Consider the following 20,302-nt stretch of genomic DNA (forward strand, 5'->3'; position numbering starts at 1 on the left):
AAGCAAGGACTCCTCGACGATGCACGCTGATTTGGCGCCAGAACATATATATACGGACTACCGTAAACTAGTATACTACACATGTAATCTCGGCATCTAGCTAGGTTTTTCCCTGGGGTTTAGCAAGTCAACCAACCGGATCGACCGTTCGACGCGAACAGAAGCCAGCAATTTGGGTGCATATACGTTGGTTGCAGATTTGTAAAGAAAGAAACACGGTGAATTCTTGGTTTCTACTCCAAATTTAGCAAGATTGAAATGGAAATCCATCCTGAAAAGGAGAGGAGTTATTTGGGGTCAAATATAATCTTCAGTTGCTCTTCTCACTCGACGCCAACCAAAGGCCATTAATACCCCCGCTCGCTGCCAACGTTGCGCGTCGTTTGCCACCCCACCGATCGATGACCCCACCCCTCACCTCTGACCCCGGGAACGCGCCGGCTTGGCTCTATATATAGGGCGTGCCATGGCCATGGACGAGCAATGCTTATAGCAGATGATACTCGGAACCGGCCACCACCAACCTGCCGCTGCTCACGGGCTCGCCGCGGGTGCCTCCGCCGCTGCTATGCCTATGAGCAGTGGGCCTTTGTATGGCTCTGCGGTGCCGAGCCAGCAGGGAGACCACTCGGGCCTCGCCGCGGCGCCGATTCCGTCGCCGACGTTGGGCGTCGAGCTTGACGGTGCTCAGGAAATGACCACCAACAACAAGCGGAAGCGCGAGGAGCAGTCGGCGGCGGCGTTTGGCGCGGCCCAGGCGCAACAGCAGCCAATGGTCGTCGACCGCAGCCTGCGCAACGAAGTAAGTGCCCAGATCAAATCGCCACCATGCATGCACTACAGATCCATACTTTGCGTTTGATGCTTATCTAGCTTTCGTTAACCGTAATGGATGATGCAGGCGGAAAGGTTTTGTAATACTTTGGAGGAGGAGATGCGGAGGCATGAGAAGCTCATGCTCTCGACCGTGGAGGCCATGGTGGAGAAGCGGCTCTTGGCCAAGGACCAGGAGATCATGCACAACTGGGGCGTGAACTGTGCACTCGGGGAGCGCCTCAAGACCCTCTACATGGAGGCGGAGGCGTGGCGCATGGACGCGCAATCCAAGCAGACCGAGGCCAACGTGCTCCGCGCCGATCTAGAGCGGGCGCTTGCCCAGCAAGCGGTCCGTTACCATGGCAGTGGCAGCGCTGAAGGTGAAGGTGAGGAGGACGCCGAGTCATGCTGCTGGGGGGACTACCACGCGGCATTCTGTGGGGGGGAGGAGGTGGAGACCCCGGTAGTGGAGCCTCCGGTGACAGGAGCCGGAATGTGCAAGGGGTGCGGTGAGAACACGCCGGTGGCGGTGTTACTGCCGTGCCGGCACCTCTCCGTCTGCGGGACATGCGCGGAAGCATTGTCGGGGTGCCCATCGTGCGGATGCGCCACGCAGGGCAGCATCTACATCAACTTCTCGTGATGCAAGGGTGTAATAGTTCTTGGAACGCATGAACCGGCCGGCGCCAGGCATCAGACGACGTGCATCGTCGATGAAACGCCGAACATTCATGCGTCATTATTTCCGTAGTTTTAGAGTCGACATTTTGTTTCATTCTGAACCTTTTTTCGAGTCGACTTTTGTAAGTTATGTTTTCTTCTACTTCGTTTGTTCTCGACGGGGATGCTACCGCGACGGTTCGATGACATCGATATGAGCGGATGAGTGCCCCCTCTTTTGTTCGGTTTAGATTTCTTCATAAGCTATTGTACCATTCATTCAACAAGAAGAAAAAAAGTTTGTACTACATCCGAGCGTTTGCGGTGAGTTACGTGATCGCCGCATCAGAGCGGTGGGTGATGGTGGAGATAGTGTATACGGTTGTGTGGAAATATTTGAGATGAGAAAGATGACATGTATGACTATGTTGGTACAGAAAAGTGTTTGCACGAAGGACAGAGGGTGTGCGGCGCCGGGCGGCGCATGGGGGGAGTGGGTGGGTGGCTAAGGTTAGGTTTTAGCAAGGAACCGAAATGAACAGACCAGATTTAGATCCAACGGTCCACAAAGATTGGTCGGATTTATAGAAAAAATTGCTCGGCTGGCAAAGTTGGGTTTGTAAAAATTCATAAAATCGAATATATAGTAGGAAATGTTTTAATCGCATTCATGAGTGATGAAGAGAAGGTTCGCCACAAAGCGGCACATGTGAGGAAAGGCTGACCAGGGCTAGGGCTTAGATATCTAACAAAAGGGAGCAGATAGGAACTGATTTTAGATCTAACAAACCAAAAGACTAAATAATTTTGCATAATCAAAACACTGAGATTCTACATTCAAACCATCAACAAGATACAAGGATATGCTAGAGTACACGCCTCGTATGGGCACCCTTGCTCACGAGTGCCTTTCACATGATCTGATCCGCACGCTCTAACGGTACCCGTTGGCCAGGAAGCTCGATACTGGGACGGCCTCAGGGCCTAGAAGGCCTGGCTGCAACCTTGCCTTGGCGATCCATAAAGGGCCCAACTTCTAAGAAAGCTTGATCTTGGCGTGCAAGCCAATAGTTCCCCTGGCAATGTCGGACAGGGCCCCTATAAAAGCTTAGCTCTAGTCCCCTCTATAAAGCGACGCTAGGGGTAGGTCGAGGGCCTCTGTTCCATGATTCAAACCTCGGTAGATTTTTATCATCTTCAATCTATAACTGCCTCACACGAGGCGTTCTCACCACTAATCCAAAACAAAGTAGGAGTAGGGTGTTACCTCGGCCATGAGGGATCGAACCTGGGTAAAGCCCATGTGCAATCCCCTCTAGTAATTCTGGCTATGCTCTACACCCTACAGAGGACACCGGTTATTTTATGCACCATCAGTTGGCGCACCATTCGGCCACTGCGTCGACAGGAGACCGACTCTTGATCGAATCTACGATCATGCATGGTGACTTCGTGCTAGGCCAGAGCTTTACTTTGGCTCTCTCATGTTCATCACAAATGGGTCGGTACTGCTCCACCTCGTGTTGGGGAACGTAGTAATTTCAAAAAAAATCCTACGCACACGCAAGATCATGGTGATGCATAGCAACGAGAGGGGAGAGTGTTGTCCACGTACCCTCATAGACCGAAAGTGCAAGCCTTATGACAACGCGGTTGATGTAGTCGTACGTCTTCAAAGATCGACCGATCCTAGTACCGAACGTACGGCACCTCTGCGATCTGCACACGTTCAGCTCGGTGACGTCCCACGAACTCACGATCCAGTAGAGCTTCTAGGGAGAGCTTCGTCAGCACGACGGCATGATGATGGTGATGATGAAGCTACCGGCACTGGGCTTCGCCTAAGCACTACGACGATATGATCGAGGTGGATTATGGTGGAGGGGGGCACCGCACACAGCTAAGAGAACAATGATCAACATGTGTGTCTATGGGGTGCCCCCCTCCCCCGTAATAAAGGAGTGGAGGTGGGGGGGGGAGGCCGGCCTCCTAGGCGCGCCCCAAGGGGAGTCCTACTCCCACTGGGAGTAGGATTCCCCTCCCTTCCCTAGTTGGATTATGAGAGAAGGAAGGGGAAAGAAGGACGAAGGAAAGGGGGGCCGGCCCCCTTCCCTATTCGGATTGGGCTTGGGGGGGGCCTCCTTTGCTCCCTTCCCCTCTCTCCCACTAAGGCCCAATAAGGCCCATATACCTCCCGGGGGGTTCCGGTAACCTCCCGATGCACCGGTGTATGCCTGATATCACCCGGAACCATTCCGATGTCCAAATATAATCGTCCAATATGTCGATCTTTATGTCTCGACCATTTCGAGACTCCTCGTCATGTCCGTGATTATATCCGGGACTCCGAACTACCTTCGGTACATCAAAACACATAAACTCATAATACCGATCGTCACCGAACGTTAAGCGTGCGGACCCTACGGGTTCGAGAACTATGTAGAAATGACCGAGACACGTCTCCGGTCAATAACCAATAGCGGAACCTGGATGCTCATATTGGCTCCTACATATTCTATGAAGATCTTTATCGGTCAAACCGCATAACAACGTACGTTGTTCCCTTTGTCATCGGTATGTTACTTGCCCGAGATTCGATCGTCGGTATCTCAATACCTAGTTCAGTCTCGTTACCGGCAAGTCTCTTTACTCGTTCCGTAATGCATCATGCCGCAACTATCTCATTAGTCACATTGCTTGCAAGGCTTATATTGATGTGCATTACCGAGAGGGCCCAGAGACACCTCTCCGACAATCGGAGTGACAAATCCTAATCTTGATCTATGCCAACTCAACAAGTACCATCGGAGACACCTGTAGAGCACCTTTATAATCACCAAGTTACGTTGTGACGTTTGGTAGCACACAAAGTGTTCCTCCGGTATTCGGGAGTTGCATAATCCCATAGTCATAGGAACAAGTATAAGTCATGAAGAAAGCAATAGCAATATACTAAACGATCACCTGCTAAGCTAACGGAATGGGTCAAGTCAATCACATCATTCTCTAATGATGTGATCCCATTAATCAAATGACAACTCATGTCAATGGCTCGGAAACTTAAGCATCTTTGATTCAACGAGCTAGTCAAGTAGAGGCATACTAGTTACACTTTGTTTGTCTATGTATTCACACATGTACTAAGTTTCCGGTTAATACAATTCTAGCATGAATAATAAACATTTTTCATGATATAAGGAAATATAAATAACAACTTTATTATTGCCTCTAGGGCATATTTCCTTCAGTCTCCCACTTGCACTAGAGTCAATAATCTAGATTACACAGTAATGATTCTAACACCCATGGAGTCTTGGTGCTGATCATGTTTTGCTCGTGAGAGAGAGGCTTGGTCAACAGGTCTGCAACATTTAGATCCGCATGTATGTTGCAAATCTCTATGTCTCCCTCCTTGACTTGATTGCGGATGGAATTGAAGCGTCTCTTGATGCGCTTGGTTCTCTTGTCAAATCTGGATTCCTTTGCCAAGGCAATTGCACCAGTATTGTCACAAAAGATTTTCATTGGACCCGATGCACTAGGTACGACACCTAGATAGGATATGAACTCCTTCATCCAGACTCCTTCATTTGCTGCTTCCGAAGCAGCTATGTACTCCGCTTCACATGTAGATCCCGCCATGACGCTCTGCTTAGAACTGCACCAACTGACAGCTCCACCGTTCAATATAAATACGTATCCGGTTTGTGACTTAGAGTCATCCGGATCAGTGTCAAAGCTTGCATCAACGTAACCATTTACGACAAGATCTTTGTCACCTCCATAAACGAGAAACATATCCTTAGTCCTTTTTAGGTATTTCAGGATGTTCTTGACCGCTGTCCAGTGATCCACTCCTGGATTACTTTGGTACCTCCCTGCTAAACTAATAGCAAGGCACACATCAGGTCTGGTACACAGCATTGCATACATGATAGAGCCTATGGCTGAAGCATAGGGAACACCTTTCATTTTCTCTCTATCTTCTGCAGTGGTCGGGCATTGAGTCTGACTCAACTTCACACCTTGTAACACAGGCAAGAATCCTTTCTTTGCTTGATCCATTTTGAACTTCTTCAAAACTTTATCAAGGTATGTGCTTTGTGAAAGTCCAATTAAGCGTCTTGATCTATCTCTATAGATCTTGATGCCCAATATATAAGCAGCTTCACCGAGGTCTTTCATTGAAAAACTGTTATTCAAGTATCCTTTTATGCTATCCAGAAATTCTATATCATTTCCAATCAACAATATGTCATCCACATATAATATTAGAAATGCTACCGAGCTCCTACTCACTTTCTTGTAAATACAGGCTTCTCCAAAAGTCTGTATAAAACCATATGCTTCGATCACACTATCAAAACGTTTATTCCAACTCCGAGATGCTTGCACCAGTCCATAAATGGATCGCTGGAGCTTGCACACTTTGTTAGCATCCTTTGGATGGATAAAACCTTTAGGTTGCATCATATACAACTCTTCTTCCAGAAATTCATTCAGGAATGCAGTCTTTACATCCATTTGCCAAATTTCATAATCATAAAATGCGGCAATTGCTAACATGATTCGGACAGACTTAAGCATCGCTACGGGTGAGAAGGTCTCATCGTAGTCAACTCCTTGAACTTGTCAAAAACATTTTGCAACAAGTCGAGCTTGGTAGACAGTAACATTACCGTCAGCGTCAGTCTTCTTCTTGGAGATCCATTTATTCTCGATGGCCTGCCGATCATCGGGCAAGTCAACCAAAGTCCACACTTGGTTCTCATACATGGATCCCATCTCAGATTTCATGGCCTCAAGCCATTTTGCGGAATCTGGGCTCATCATCGCTTCCTCACAGTTCGTAGGTTCGTCATGGTCAAGTAACATGACCTCCAGAACAGGATTACCGTACCATTCTGGTGCGGAGCTTACTCTGGTTTACCTACGAGGTTCGGTAGTAACTTGATCTGAAGTTATATGATCATCATCATTAGCTTCCTCACTAATTGGTGTAGGAGTCATAGGAACAGATTTCTGTGATGAACTACTTTCCAATAAGGGAACAGGTATAGTTACCTCATCAAGTTCTACTTTCCTCCCACTCACTTCATTCGAGAGAAACTCCTTCTCTAGAAAGGATCCATTCTTAGCAACGAATATCTTGCCTTCGGATCTGTGATAGAAGGTGTACCCAACAGTCTCCTTTGGGTATCCTATGAAGACACATTTCTCCGATTTGGGTTCGAGCTTATCAGGTTGAAGCTGTTTCACATAAGCATCGCAGCCCCAAACTTTAAGAAACGACAACTTTGGTTTCTTGCCAAACCACGGTTCATAAGGTGTCGTCTCGATGGATTTAGATGGTGTGCCCTATTTAACGTGAATGCAGCCGTCTCTAAAGCATAACCCCAAAACGATAGCGGTAAATCAGTAAGAGACATCATAGATCGTACCATATCCTGTATAATACGATTACGACGTTCAGACACACCATTACACTATAGTGTTCCGGGTGGCGTGAGTTGCGAAACTATTCCGCATTGTTTCAAATGAAGACCAAACTCGTAACTCAGATATTCTCCTCCACGATCGGATCATAGAAACTTTATTTTCTTGTTACGATGATTTTCCACTTCACTTTGAAATTCTTTGAACTTTTCAAATGTTTCAGACTTATGTTTCATCAAGTAGATATACCCATATCTTCTCAAATCATCTGTGAATCTGAGAAAATAACGATACCCGCCGCGAGCCTCAATATTCATCGGACCACATACATCAGTATGTATGATTTCCAACAAATCTGTTGCTCGCTCCATTGTTCCGGAGAACGGAGTTTTAGTCATCTTGCCCATGAGGCATGGTTCACAAGTACCAAGTGATTCATAATCAAGTGATTCCAAAAGTCCATCGGAATGAGTTTCTTCATGCGCTTTACACCAATATGACCCAAACGGAAGTGCCACAAATAAGTTGCACTATAATTATCAACTCTGCATCTTTTGGCTTCAATATTATGAATATGTGTGTCACTACTATCGATATTCAACAAAAATAGACCACTCTTCAAGGGTGCACGACCATAAAAGATATTACTCATATAAATATAACAACCATTATTCTCTGATTTAAATGAATAACCGTCTCGCATCAAAAAAGATCCATATATAATGTTCATTTCTTAACGCTGGCACCAAATAACAATTATTCACGTCTAAAACTAATCCCGAAGGTAGATGTAGAGGTAGCGTGCCAACTACGATCACATTGACTTTGGAACCATTTCCCACGCGCATCGTCACCTCGTCCTTAGCCAATCTTCGCTTAATCCGTAGTCCCTGTTTCGAGTTGCAAATATTAGCAACAGAACCAGTATCAAATACCCAGGTGCTACTGCGAGCATTAGTAAGGTACACATCAATAACATGTATATCACATATACCTTTGTTCACCTTGCCATCCTTCTTATCCGCCAAATACTTGGGGCAGTTCCACTTCCAGTGAGCAGTCCCTTTGTAGTAGAAGCACTCAGTCTCAGGCTTAGGTCCAGACTTGGGCTTCTTCACTTGAGCAGCAACTTGCTTGCCGTTCTTCTTGAAGTTCCCCTTCTTTCCTTTACCCTATTTCTTGAAACTGGTGGTCTTGTTGACCATCAACACTTGATGCTCCTTCTTGATTTCTACCTCCGCAGCTATTAGCATTGCGAAGAGCTCGGGAATTGTCTTATCCATCCCTTGCATATTATAGTTCATCACGAAGCTCTTGTAGCTTGGTGGCAGTGATTGAAGAATTCCGTCAATGACACTATCATCAGGAAGATTAACTCCCAGTTGAATCAAGTGATTATTATACCCAGATATTTTGAGTATATGTTCACTAACAGAACTATTCTCGTCCATCTTGCAGCTTTAGAACTTATTGGAGACTTCATATCTCTCAATCCGGGCATTTTCCTGAAATATTAACTTCAACTCCTGGAACATCTCATATGCTCCATGACGTTCAAAACGTCGTTGAAGTCCCGGTTCTAAGTTGTAAAGCATGGCACACTGAACTATCGAGTAGTCATCAGCTTTGCTCTGTCAGATGGTCATAACATCTGGCGTTGCTCCTGCAGCGGGTTTGGCACCTAGCGGTGCTTCCAGGATGTAATTCTTCTACGCAGCAATGAGGAAAATCCTCAAGTTACGGACCCAGTCCGTGTAGTTGCTACCATCATCTTTCAACTTAGCTTTCTCTAGGAACGCATTAAAATTCAACGGAACAACAGCACGGGCCATCTATGTACAACAACATAGACATGCAAAATACTATCAGGTACTAAGTTCATGATAAATTAAAGTTCAATTAATCAAATTACTTAAGAACTCCCACTTAGATAGACATCCCTCTAATCATCTAAGTGATCACGTGACCCAAATCAACTAAACCATGTCCGATCATCACGTGAGATGGAGTAGTTTTCAATGGTGAACATCACTATGTTGATCATATCTACTATATGATTCACGCTCGACCTTTCGGTCTCAGTGTCCCGAGGCCATATCTGCATATGCTAGGCTCGTCAAGTTTAACCCGAGTATTCTGCGTGTGCAAAACTGGCTTGCACCCGTTGTATGTGAACGTAGAGCTTATCACACCCGATCATCACGTGGTGTCTCGGCACGACGAACTTTCACAACGGTGCATACTTAGGGAGAACACTTGTACCTTGAAATTTAGTGAGAGATCATCTTATAATGCTACCGTCGATCTAAGCAAAATAAGATGCATAAAGGATAAACATCACATGCAATCAATATAAGTGATATGGTATGGCCATCATCATCTTGTGCCTTTGATCTCCATCTCCAAAGCACCGTCATGATCACCATCGTCACCGGCGCGACACCTTGATCTCCATCGTAGCATCGTTGTCGTCTCGCCAACTACTGCTTCTACGACTATCGCTACCGCTTAGTGATAAAGTAAAGCAATTACATGGCGATTGCATTTCATACAATAAAGCGACAACCATATGGCTCCAGCCAGTTGTCGCTAACTCTGTTACAAAACATGATCATCTCATACAATAAAATTTAGCATCATGTCTTGAACATATCACATCACAACATGCCCTGCAAAAACAAGTTAGACGCCCTCTACTTTGTTGTTGCAAGTTTTACGTGGCTGCTACAGGCTGAGCAAGAAACGTTCTTACCTACGCATCAAAACCACAATGATATTTCATCAAGTATGTGTTGTTTTAACCTTCAACAAGGACCGGGCGTAGCCACACTCAATACAACTAAAGTTGGAGAAACTGACACCCGCCAGCCACCTATGTGCGAAGCACGTCGGTAGAACCAGTCTCGCGTAAGCGTACGCGTAATGTCGGTCCGGGCCGCTTCATCTAACAATACCGCTGAATCAAAGTATGACATGCTGGTAAGCAGTATGACTAGTATCACCCACAACTCACTTATGTTCTACTCGTGCATATAACATCTACGCATAAACCTGGCTCGGATGCCACTGTTGGGGAACGTAGTAATTTCAAAAAATGCCTACGCACATGCAAAATCATGGTGATGCATAGCAACGAGAGGGGAGTGTGTTGTCCACGTACCCTCGTAGACCGAAAGCGGAAGCGTTATGACAATGCGATTGATGTAGTCATACGTCTTCATGATCGACCGATCCTAGTATTGAACGTACGGCACCTCCGCGATCTGCACACGTTCAGCTCGGTGACGTCCCACGAACTCACGATCCAATAGAGCTTTGAGGGAGAGCTTCGTCAGCACGATGGCGTGATGACGGTGATGATGAAGCTACCGGCACAGGGATTCGCCTAAGCACTACGACGATATGACCGAGGTGGATTATGGTGGAGGGGGGCACCGCACACAACTAAGAGATCAATGATCAACTTGTGTGTCTATAGGGTGCCCCCTCCCCCGTATATAAAGGAGTGGAGGAGGGGGAGGAGGCCGGCCTCCTAGGCGCGCCCCAAGGGGAGTCCTACTCCCACCGGGAGTAGGATTCCCCTCCATTCCCTAGTTGGATTAGGAGAGAAGGAAGGGGAAGGAAGGAGGAAGGAAAGGGGGGCCGGCCCCCTTCCCAATTCGGATTGGGCATGAGGGGGGCACCCCCTCCTTTGCTCCCTTCTCCTCTCTCCCACTAAGGCCTAATAAGGCCCACATACCTCCCGGGGGGTTCCGGTAACCTCCCGGTGCACCGGTATATGCCCGAACTCACCCGGAACCATTCCGATGTCCAAATATAGTCGTCCAATATATCGATCTCTATGTCTCGACCATTTCGAGACTCCTCGTCATGTCCTTGAACATATCCGGGACTCCGAACTACCTTCGGTACATCAAAACACATAAACTCATAATACCGATCGTCACCGAACGTTAAGCGTGCGGACCCTACGGGTTCGTGAACTATGTAGACATGACCGAGACACGTCTCCGGTCAAGAACCAATAGCGGAACCTGGATGGTCATATTGGCTCCTACATATTCTACAAAGATCTATATCGGTTAAACCGCATATCAACATATGTTGTTCCCTTTGTCATCGGTATGTTACTTGCCCGAGATTCGATCGTCGGTATCTCAATACCCAGTTCAATATCGTTACCGGCAAGTCTCTTTACTCGTTCCGTAATGCATCATCCCGCAACTAACTCATTAGTCACATTGCTTGCAAGGCTTATATTGATGTGCATTACTGAGAGGGCCCAGAGATACCACTCCGACAATCGGAGTGACAAATCCTAATCTTGATATATGCCAACTCAACAAGTACCATCGGAGACACCTGTAGAGCACCTTTATAATCACCCAGTTACGTTGTGACGTTTGGTAGCACACAAAGTGTTCCTCCGGTATTCGGGAGTTGCATAATCTCATAGTCATAGGAACATGTAGAAGTCATGAAGAAAGCAATAGCAATATACTAAACGATCAACTGCTAAGCTAGCGGAATGGGTCAAGTCAATCACATCATTCTCTAATGATGTGATCCCTTTAATCAAATGACAACTCATGTCAATGGCTACGAAACTTAACCATCTTTGATTCAACGAGCTAGTCAAGTAGAGGCATACTAGTTACACTTTGTTTGTCTATGTATTCACACATGTACTAAGTTTCATGTTAATACAATTCTAGCATGAATAATAAACATTTATCATGATATAAGGAAATATAAATAACAACTTTATTATTGCCTCTAGGGAATATTTCCTTCACCTCGACTCACCGCCCACCCCCGTTTGAACCTTCTTCTTCGGCACACTAGTGTTCGTCATCGGCTGCTTTGGCGACTTCGGACTCTATGTTCCACCGCTTCATCAAGCAGCAAGCATGTCTTCCATGAACCTGCGCTAGCAGCAACACCGACCTCCAACCCAGAAAATAATGAGCCTTCTCCAGCAACCCTTATGATCAAGTTTCGGATCACGACCACAAGGACGAAACGCTACGCTGACCTAGCAACAATTCACCTGCACGCCTTAAGCCACATCTGGTCGCAATGGTGTGCATCGACTTCATCGACGACCACAATCCAGAGGATTGCATTTGGCGTTGCTACATTTCAGACGATGGTGCCACCTCCAGAAGCCTCATCTCGCTTTCGGAAATTGAAGCCGACGAACATAACGGGGCAACACTAGTATAGGACCCCCTCATTAGTAGAGTTCGATAAGTCTCCAATGTATCGATACTTTTTTATTGTTAAATGTTATTGTACTATCACTTTGTATGGTTTTTATATTATTTGATATTACGATACCCATTGTCAGTTTTTTTGCATATTTTTGGTTTCACAGAAAATCCATACCTATGAAATCAATACATAACACTACAAAAAAAGACACATCCGTGACATTTTGGGCTGAATGAAATTTTTTTTCTGTCATACTTATGACACTTCTATGACGATAATTGTGACAAAACCCGGGATCATCATAGATGTGGTGGGCTCCTACTTCTATGACAAAAAATGGGATTTTCGTCCTGGGCGGGCCGGAGACGCAGCTGCATGACATTCTTTGGGCCGTCCATGACGAAAAGAACTGTGGTAGAAGCGAGGGCTAGGAAAATATCGGGGTGTTCCCGGTTACGGTGGGTGGTTGGGGCCGAGCGATGCACGGAGGTTTGCACGTTTCTCGCGTACACGCATGCGCGTGGGTGCGAAGCGTTGGGCTCTAACTGAACCCGAGCGAGGCGTTCGCCTACTGAACCCGAGTGATTGCACTGCAGGCTACGCGTTACTGAACCCGAGCGATTGATCGATGGCTGTTAACTGAACCCGATCGAGCGATTCCTTCGCTACTGCTGCTAACTGAAGCCAATCGATGCTGCCTCTGGATGAACAGTAAGCGTTGCTGGGGGGTTTGGATGAACAGTTACCGGTGGGGGTGGATGAATAGGACCCCATGGTATTGCCGTTGGATGAACAGGACCCCGATCGATCGAGCTGGTTGGGGCTGGATGAACAGGACCCCGTGGAGGGCTGGATGAACAGGACGACCCCGTGGCGTGCTAGATGAACAGTAGCCCGTGGAGGGGTGGTTGAACAGGTGCCCGTCGAGAGGTTTGGTTGAACAGTAGCTGGTGGAGTAGCGCGGGGTGGAGGCTGGATGAACAGGAGCCCGTGGATGAACAGTCGCAGGTGGAAACTGGAGGAGGTCGACGGTGGATGAACAGTAGCCCGTGGAGGCTAGAGGGGGTCGACGCTGGAGATGAACAGTATCCCGTGGAGTCCCGTTTTGCGGTACGCCACACCCCTCCTGATGAACAGCACCCCCGTTTCGACCGTAGCGCTCCAACACAAGTCTGTTTCCTCTGTTTTGCGGTACGCCACACCCCTCCCGATCAATAGGACCCCCTTTCGACCGTAGGAGGTCGAACACAAGGCCGTTTCCTCCGTTGTGCGGTACACCAGGCCTCGTTTCCATCGGCTGTTCCGTCCAAGCCGGTTGGCTCCCACGCGTTCCGTTGCCTCCTGATGAACACGACGCATTCCATTGCCTCCCCATGAACACGACGACGACGCAGTTTCTCCGTTCCGACCCAGCCATGTACACGAGCCCTGGCCGTACGTATGCGCGAGTATGCGTTCGAGACCCCGCCCGTATGTATGTATGTACGTGGCCGTATTTTCTTTCTTGCACAGTGGCCGTTGTACGTACGTGTACATGCTACCTGCGCGCCTCTACTACGACACGTGCGCGCCTCTACATCGACCAGTATGTACGTACACGTTCGTGACCAGAATGACAACGCTACGTACGCTTCAACCAGGTGGGTCCCGACTGTCAGGCACTTACTTCCGTGCGAAGATGTAGCTAGTGGGTCCCAGCAGTCAGGGGCGAATCGTTTTTTTGCCCGGACGCACTTCTTTGCATGCGAAGATGTAGCTGGTGGGTCCCAGCAGTCAGGGGTGAAACTTTTTTTCACGAAATACGGTGGCCCGTCTGGTGGGTCCCTGTTGTCAGGTGGAGGAATAATTATTTTGCGTAATAAGGAGGCACTTCTTGCGGCCCCCATGGACCCAGCTGTCAGCCTCTCCACGTACAGTACTCTTCTGATGGAAGTCGTTCCTTGACCACGTTGACCACGCCGCGCCGAGAGCACCAGGGCGGTGGACGACGGCGAGGCCTAGGAAGGGGATGACGCGGAGCCGGGGAAGACGCGGTAGTGGAAGCCCGTGCGGAGAGGAGTACGAGGGTTCACTGGTTCGGCTGCGGTGTGAGGCTATCGTGGCCGCAGAGCATGGCCAGCAGTGGGAATAGTAGGGGCGGTGAGGCCTCCGCGGCAGCACAGCCGGCCACGGGAGGCAGGAGCATGCCGCACGACCGGCGCTGCTTTGGGCGGCTGGAGCAAGAAGACCAGAGGTTGAAGAAGCACTACGGCCATTGGATGGACATCGTACGGTCACTGGAGCTCACTACAAAAAAATACACTTCCGTGATGATACGTGTTTGTCACAGTAGGTCACGTTTTCTGCCATGCATGTACATCCATGACAAATTTATGACAGAATCAAGATAGTCATACATGTGCTGTCGTAGAAGTGTTCCATGACATTACCAAAATTATCATCATAGAAGTGTCCACTTCCATGACGATAAATCGCGCGTCACAGAAGTGCTTTCGTCAAGGGTGAACGACATGTGGCATCCACCGTAACGGAACGCCGTTAAGCTATCGGGTACGGTTTTGGATCCGATAACCCGTTAACAGCCCGGACCAATGGGGATTTTCCACGTGTAAAATCATCATTGCTGGAGGAAACACGTGTCGGCTCACCGTTGGAACATATGTCATCCACTCATTGGATCCAAAGCGCCTATGATACGTCGACACGTGGCACGGCCCAACAGAGGCCCATTCCTATGAAAAGGCCGGCCTATTTGACTTGGTCAAAAGGTGGCGGGCCGGCCCACGGCAAGCCTGTTAACGGCTCATTCGCATATAGCCCATTTACAGCCCGCTAACCCAGGGCCCGTTTATGGCCTATCCGAATTAGGCCCAGTAGCTTCATCTAGGCCGTCCAATATAATTCCAGCCCGTTTTAACTTCCGGCCCATGTATGGCCTATGACGTGTTTCGGCCCATATGAGGCCCTTTGTAACTCTCGGCCCATTAACGGCCCGTGGTAAAACTGGCCTGTAATGTACAGTGTATCACTTTATACCCATTAACAGCACATGGTGAAACTGGCCCATAATGAACAGTGTATCACTTCATACCCGTTAACGGCCCATTATTCCATTGGGCCGTTTCTAGCCCATGTTATCTTTCGGCCTTCTCAGGGCCCATTTATTCTTGGGCTCATTTCTAGCATTCACTTACTTACGGCTCGTTACTGTCATTTTCTGCTTGTGGGCCAAATCCAGCCTGTGGTTACAGTCGGCCCGTTTGTGGCCCGTTAATACGTTGGGCCGTTTTCATGTAAAAAACTGTTGGGTTGTTTTCATAGAGTTATCAAATACGGCCTATTAACGGCCCATTATTGTCCATGAATAGTACGACCCATGATTGGCGAAATGATGATACGCCCCGTAGAAGGCCCATGGATCCTACGGCCCGTAAAAGGCCCATGGATCGTACGGCCCGTAGAAGGCCCATGGATCCTACGGCCCGTATAGAAGGCCAATGGATCCTACGGCCCGTAGAAGGCCCATGGACCATACAGCCCGCAGGAGGCCCATGGTTACAACAGTTCGTGTGTTGCCATGATTATTTTGGCCTAGTTTCCAAAAATAGGTTATTGTGGCCACTAGAAAAACACAGAAAAAGAACTGTAGTGACTACAAGCAAACAACTAAACAAAACAATAAGGAAATAAATAAGCAAGAAATTAATGCTAGCCTATTACCGCTATTACACATATTACATCCACTGGGCATCAAAGTTCGCCACCAGTGCAAATATAGGGAACAAAGCAGCATATTACATACACTGGCCGTCAAAATTGGCCACCAGTGCAAATAAACGCGGCAGCAAAACAAGAGCATAACCGAAACGACTTCAGAAGATCTCAAGAAACGTTATCCTGGGTATCCACCATGCTGGCAATAAGCTTAGCAAGCTTATTAGCTTTTTCCTGTTTGGCGCTAAAATCCCGAAACGCTTGTTGTTGCACCAGAAAGTATGCATCTGAATGCTCGAGGGACTTCCGCAGTCCTCCCGCTTCTTGTCACAGCACAGCTGATCGATGTATTTCAGCTTGTAGTTGAGACTCAAGAAACCGAACTGATTCTGATAGTGAGTTTGAATAGCTTGTGCAAGCGGTAGTGGCTAGTACCTCAAACACTAAACCAAGACATGACTTTGGGGTTGTCTCACTGTCTTCGAGATAGTCTTCCTTAGTTGTTTTATCAGCTTTGTTGGAGACCAACAAGGATGTGTCACTATCCTGAACCTTATCTGCATTACTTCCTTTACCATTGCTTAATAAGGCACTCTTCCCCAATATTCTGTCAGCATTCTAAAAGAAGAAACAAGCAGACACATAAAAGGTTTAGCATGTACTAGTATATGAAACTCATTTGTGTGAACCAGTTCATTAGTAAGGTGGACAGGATTAAACTACCAAGTCTTCTATTGCCAAGTACTAGTACATAATAAAAGCATCAAACAAACATATATCTATGTCCTATGGTCACTGCATTATCTTGCCAATTCAAAATGGAGACACGGTTCAAATCATATCAGTTCAAGACAAAGCAGCAGTGAAAGAATACAAAGCATGGGAAACTACACGGCACAACAAGATTTCAGATGGGTACCACGGGTCTACATGTACAACAACACTATTGGCTCTGTTGTGATGCTAGTAATGTGCATGATATGAGAATTCAATTGTATACACAATTGGAATTGAAATCAACAGAGCTATTGATAAGAGCAAGCCTGTTAAACAAACATGCGTGAACATACCTGCTGTGCCATTGGAGTTTCGATTGGATCCTTCAATTTAAAATAAGTTTGTATGAGTAAATACAGTGATACAAGAGCAAAGCAGCATGCACGATAGCAATCATAATTAAAAAAGGCGCGCCTAAGCGAGCGCTTAGGCGCACCTAGGCTCTAGGCGTTGGCAAAATGCAATGCGCATAACTACGCTTAATCTGTGCATAACTGCGCATAATCATGCGCTTTGGTCAGTAAAGTGCAAGGCGGTGGCAAAACGCACAATTAACGCCTAGCGCTTTTTTGAACTATGATAGCAATGGAATCTTAAATTACAACAGTTGTTCTTCAGGTTTAGGCACTTGTTCTACATGAACAGAGTACAGTAAGACGCAAGAATATAGTACTTCAAAATAGAAAATGAGCTCATAGACCTTACCACATTCTTGGTTCGGGACCACTACAGAACAAGGCGTTCCCAGTCATCGTCCAGTAAATGTGTCTCAGGAGAACGTAAGGGAATTTGATGAGTTTCTTTGCCGGTGAAGTACGTTTTCTTCAGGTAATTCCGATACTGGCACCAAGCATTCTTGAAGATAGCAGAGGTATTAGCACAGGTTACCTCATCCTGAGTTTCCAAATCGGTCCTTCTCTATAGAGAAAAATGGGAAAATTTGCTGTATTATAACCATCATGGAGGTAGGATGTATGGGACAAAGCAAAGTAATTGCCATGAATAACATTACTTACACATAACTCCTGGACAAACACCTGCAACTGGAATTTTCCTTGATCTTCAGTATAATATTTCCAAGATGGGAAGATACACACATACGATTTAACAACATCAAATGCGATAGATGCTAAACTACGACTAGCTGGTTGTGCTTCCTCCACAGGAATAGGCGTACTAACTGTTGGAGTTGGGGTTCGCCGTGGTAGTACTGGCCCTTTGGGCACTGGAGCTGCCTTACTAACTGCTCTTGTTTGGGAGCTCTGTCGTGGAGATGGTGTTGTGTCAACAGGAACTGGGTTACTATCTGCTGGGGTTGGGGTTAGATTGGGTGAAGCTGGTTCTCTGTCCATCGTAGTAGGGGTACAATCTGCGAGAGTTTGGGTTATGTGTGGTAGGGCTGGTTCTCGTGCATGTACAACCAGGGTGCTATCTCCACCAAGAGGTAGCACTGTTTTATTTGAAGATCGTGTTTTCAGTCCGCTAGATACTGGCATCACCCGCTCCAATTCAAATGGCTGATAAACAGGAAATATAGTTGAATGTACAGACATTGTATGAGAGACAGATGCAATAGATAGTGTGGAAAAAAGAGGACATGAAATAGTTGACATGTATATTGTTTAACTAAAATGGATAGCATGACATAATTTCACATATATGATGTCTATCTAAACTGGATAGCATAGCATAACATAATTCAAAGATATGATGAATAACTAAACAGGATCGCATGACAAAATTCACCTACATGTTATCTAAGTAATCAGGATCGCATCATTTAATTCACATATGTGATTTATATGCTAAACAGAGGGCATTAGATATGATGTCTGAACTAAGAACATGGTGTTGAATATTGTGTATATGATGTCTAAACTATGCAATGCAAGACACCATATGCATGATATGAGCAGTATAACCGTGCCAAGTTAGAGCATACACCTCGGAGGGGGAATAGGACTGGTCATCTGTCTCTGAATCCATCTCCGAGGAGCTATCGGGACCCAACAAGAGATCTGCTTTGACAGGTAGCACTGTCTGCTCTGAAGGCCTTGTTTTGACTCCAGATTTTTCAATCTCCCACCCAAATGGCTGATTCACAGGAAGAGTAGTTTAATGTACAAACATTGTCGACAAATGAAATGTAATGAGGAAAAGGATGGGCAAGATATCATTCAAATATATTATGCCTGGTTAAACAGGATGGCATTGCACATTTCACATATATTATGGCTGGCTAAAAGACATGAGACTACATAATTCACATATATGATATAGAAACTAAACAGTGGCATTACAGAACATGTCTAAACTAAGCAGATGACATATATGATGTCAAAAGTAGGCACTGCAATGCAACATATGCATGATATGACTAACATCATCATGCCAAGGTAGAGCAAACACCTTGGGGGGTAAATAGGAGTGGTCAGCGGCGTCTGAATCCGCCTCAGAACAGATATCTTCCTCTGGATTACAATCTGGAGAGGGGTGGGGAGGGTTTGCCATTGAACCCACCATGGAGCGATGTCTGCATGACATTGTATTGCCGCGCAAAACTCTTCTCTTTTTCTCTACATGTTCAGCATGACTGTGTACAATATCTGACATGCATACGAAAAAGATATGGTGAGATTATGTAAGGAGAGCATGCAGAAATTTAGAGTGATGGTAACAACCAGTGGATGGATCCAAAAATAATGATAGTAGGCTGATGATTGCTTTAATTTAAAAAAAAGATAGATGATGATTGCTTTACTATTTGTTTCCCACCGAAGATGAACAACTAGGCATACCCTAGGTGAACCAGATATTAGACAGAGATACTATTCATTGCTTCCTCGATATGTGCCCCACAACTAATTTAGGACTCAAGTTTGAACTTTAATTTGGACCTGACTTTGAGTCCAAGAGGTGAACAGAATGATAAAGTAGCAGGTAATTTTGAGCAATGCATAACATAAGCAGAAGCAAAAGAGTGTGACCTCTCTTGTGGACCCATGTACTCCTCAAGTTCATCTGCTGAGTCGATGATGGTGATGTCGTTGCGGTGGGTGCCGGCGGCGGGGAAGGAGATTTGAGGTGGCGAAAGACGGTCAGGAGTCATGATGTCTGGTTTGGTGGATGTTTCTGTCGATGGAGCAGCTCAGGTGAGGTGGACGACGTCGCGGCAGGAGCAGGACAAACCACACAAAGTTCCCTTCGACACCTACCTGTAACTAAAGTAATTCTGTAAGGGATCATTTGGCTTGCATGATTCTAAAAACGCAGGGATAGGAAAAACACCGGAATAGGATAGGAATGCACATGGTAAGCAGAGCATTTGTAAACACAGGATTTCTGTCAACTTGGGTGTTTGGTTTACAGGAATTGGAAGAGCAGAGGAATGCAAAGAAACATGGCCAAAATAAAGTGAAACCATATGAAAGCGTGTACAGTTAGAATGTTATTCTGCCACTAATGCACTTGGTCTTGTTTTCATGCATAGGATTTTGAAAAGTAGGTCCAGGTGGATGTTTTGCTTCATTCCTTTCAACAAAATGCATGAATAATTGAATAGTACAGTGTCATTGGAAAATTCCCTATTGCTATGTTTTTCCGTTGAACCAAAATAGCCCTAATGGATCGACATGAATGTATAGTAATAATTGATGCAACAAGTGTACAACCTCTTTGCCGTAGC

At 46.4% G+C, this 20,302-nt stretch overlaps 1 protein-coding gene across 1 annotated transcript; it reads left to right on the forward strand.

Moving 5' to 3' along the window:
• The first annotated feature begins 488 nt into the window (after nt 1–488).
• Nucleotides 489–1,623, forward strand: LOC109771636 (E3 ubiquitin-protein ligase BOI-like). Its single transcript, XM_020330337.3, has 2 exons — nt 489–802; nt 902–1,623. Exons 1-2 carry the CDS (start codon nt 497–499, stop codon nt 1,457–1,459), a joined length of 864 nt encoding a protein of 287 aa, XP_020185926.1. The 5' UTR covers nt 489–496; the 3' UTR covers nt 1,460–1,623.
• The last annotated feature ends 18,679 nt before the right edge of the window (nt 1,624–20,302 follow it).

The sequence above is a fragment of the Aegilops tauschii genome, chromosome 6 (assembly GCF_002575655.3).
Source record: "Aegilops tauschii subsp. strangulata cultivar AL8/78 chromosome 6, Aet v6.0, whole genome shotgun sequence".
Lineage (NCBI taxonomy): Eukaryota > Viridiplantae > Streptophyta > Magnoliopsida > Poales > Poaceae > Aegilops > Aegilops tauschii.

Bases quoted from the DNA above. Each gene is read 5' to 3' on its own strand.
- LOC109771636 (XM_020330337.3), top strand. From the start codon at position 497: ATGATACTCGGAACCGGCCACCACCAACCTGCCGCTGCTCACGGGCTC. The intron at 803-901 runs GTAAGTGCCCAG...TGGATGATGCAG, and splicing joins ACCGCAGCCTGCGCAACGAA to GCGGAAAGGTTTTGTAATAC.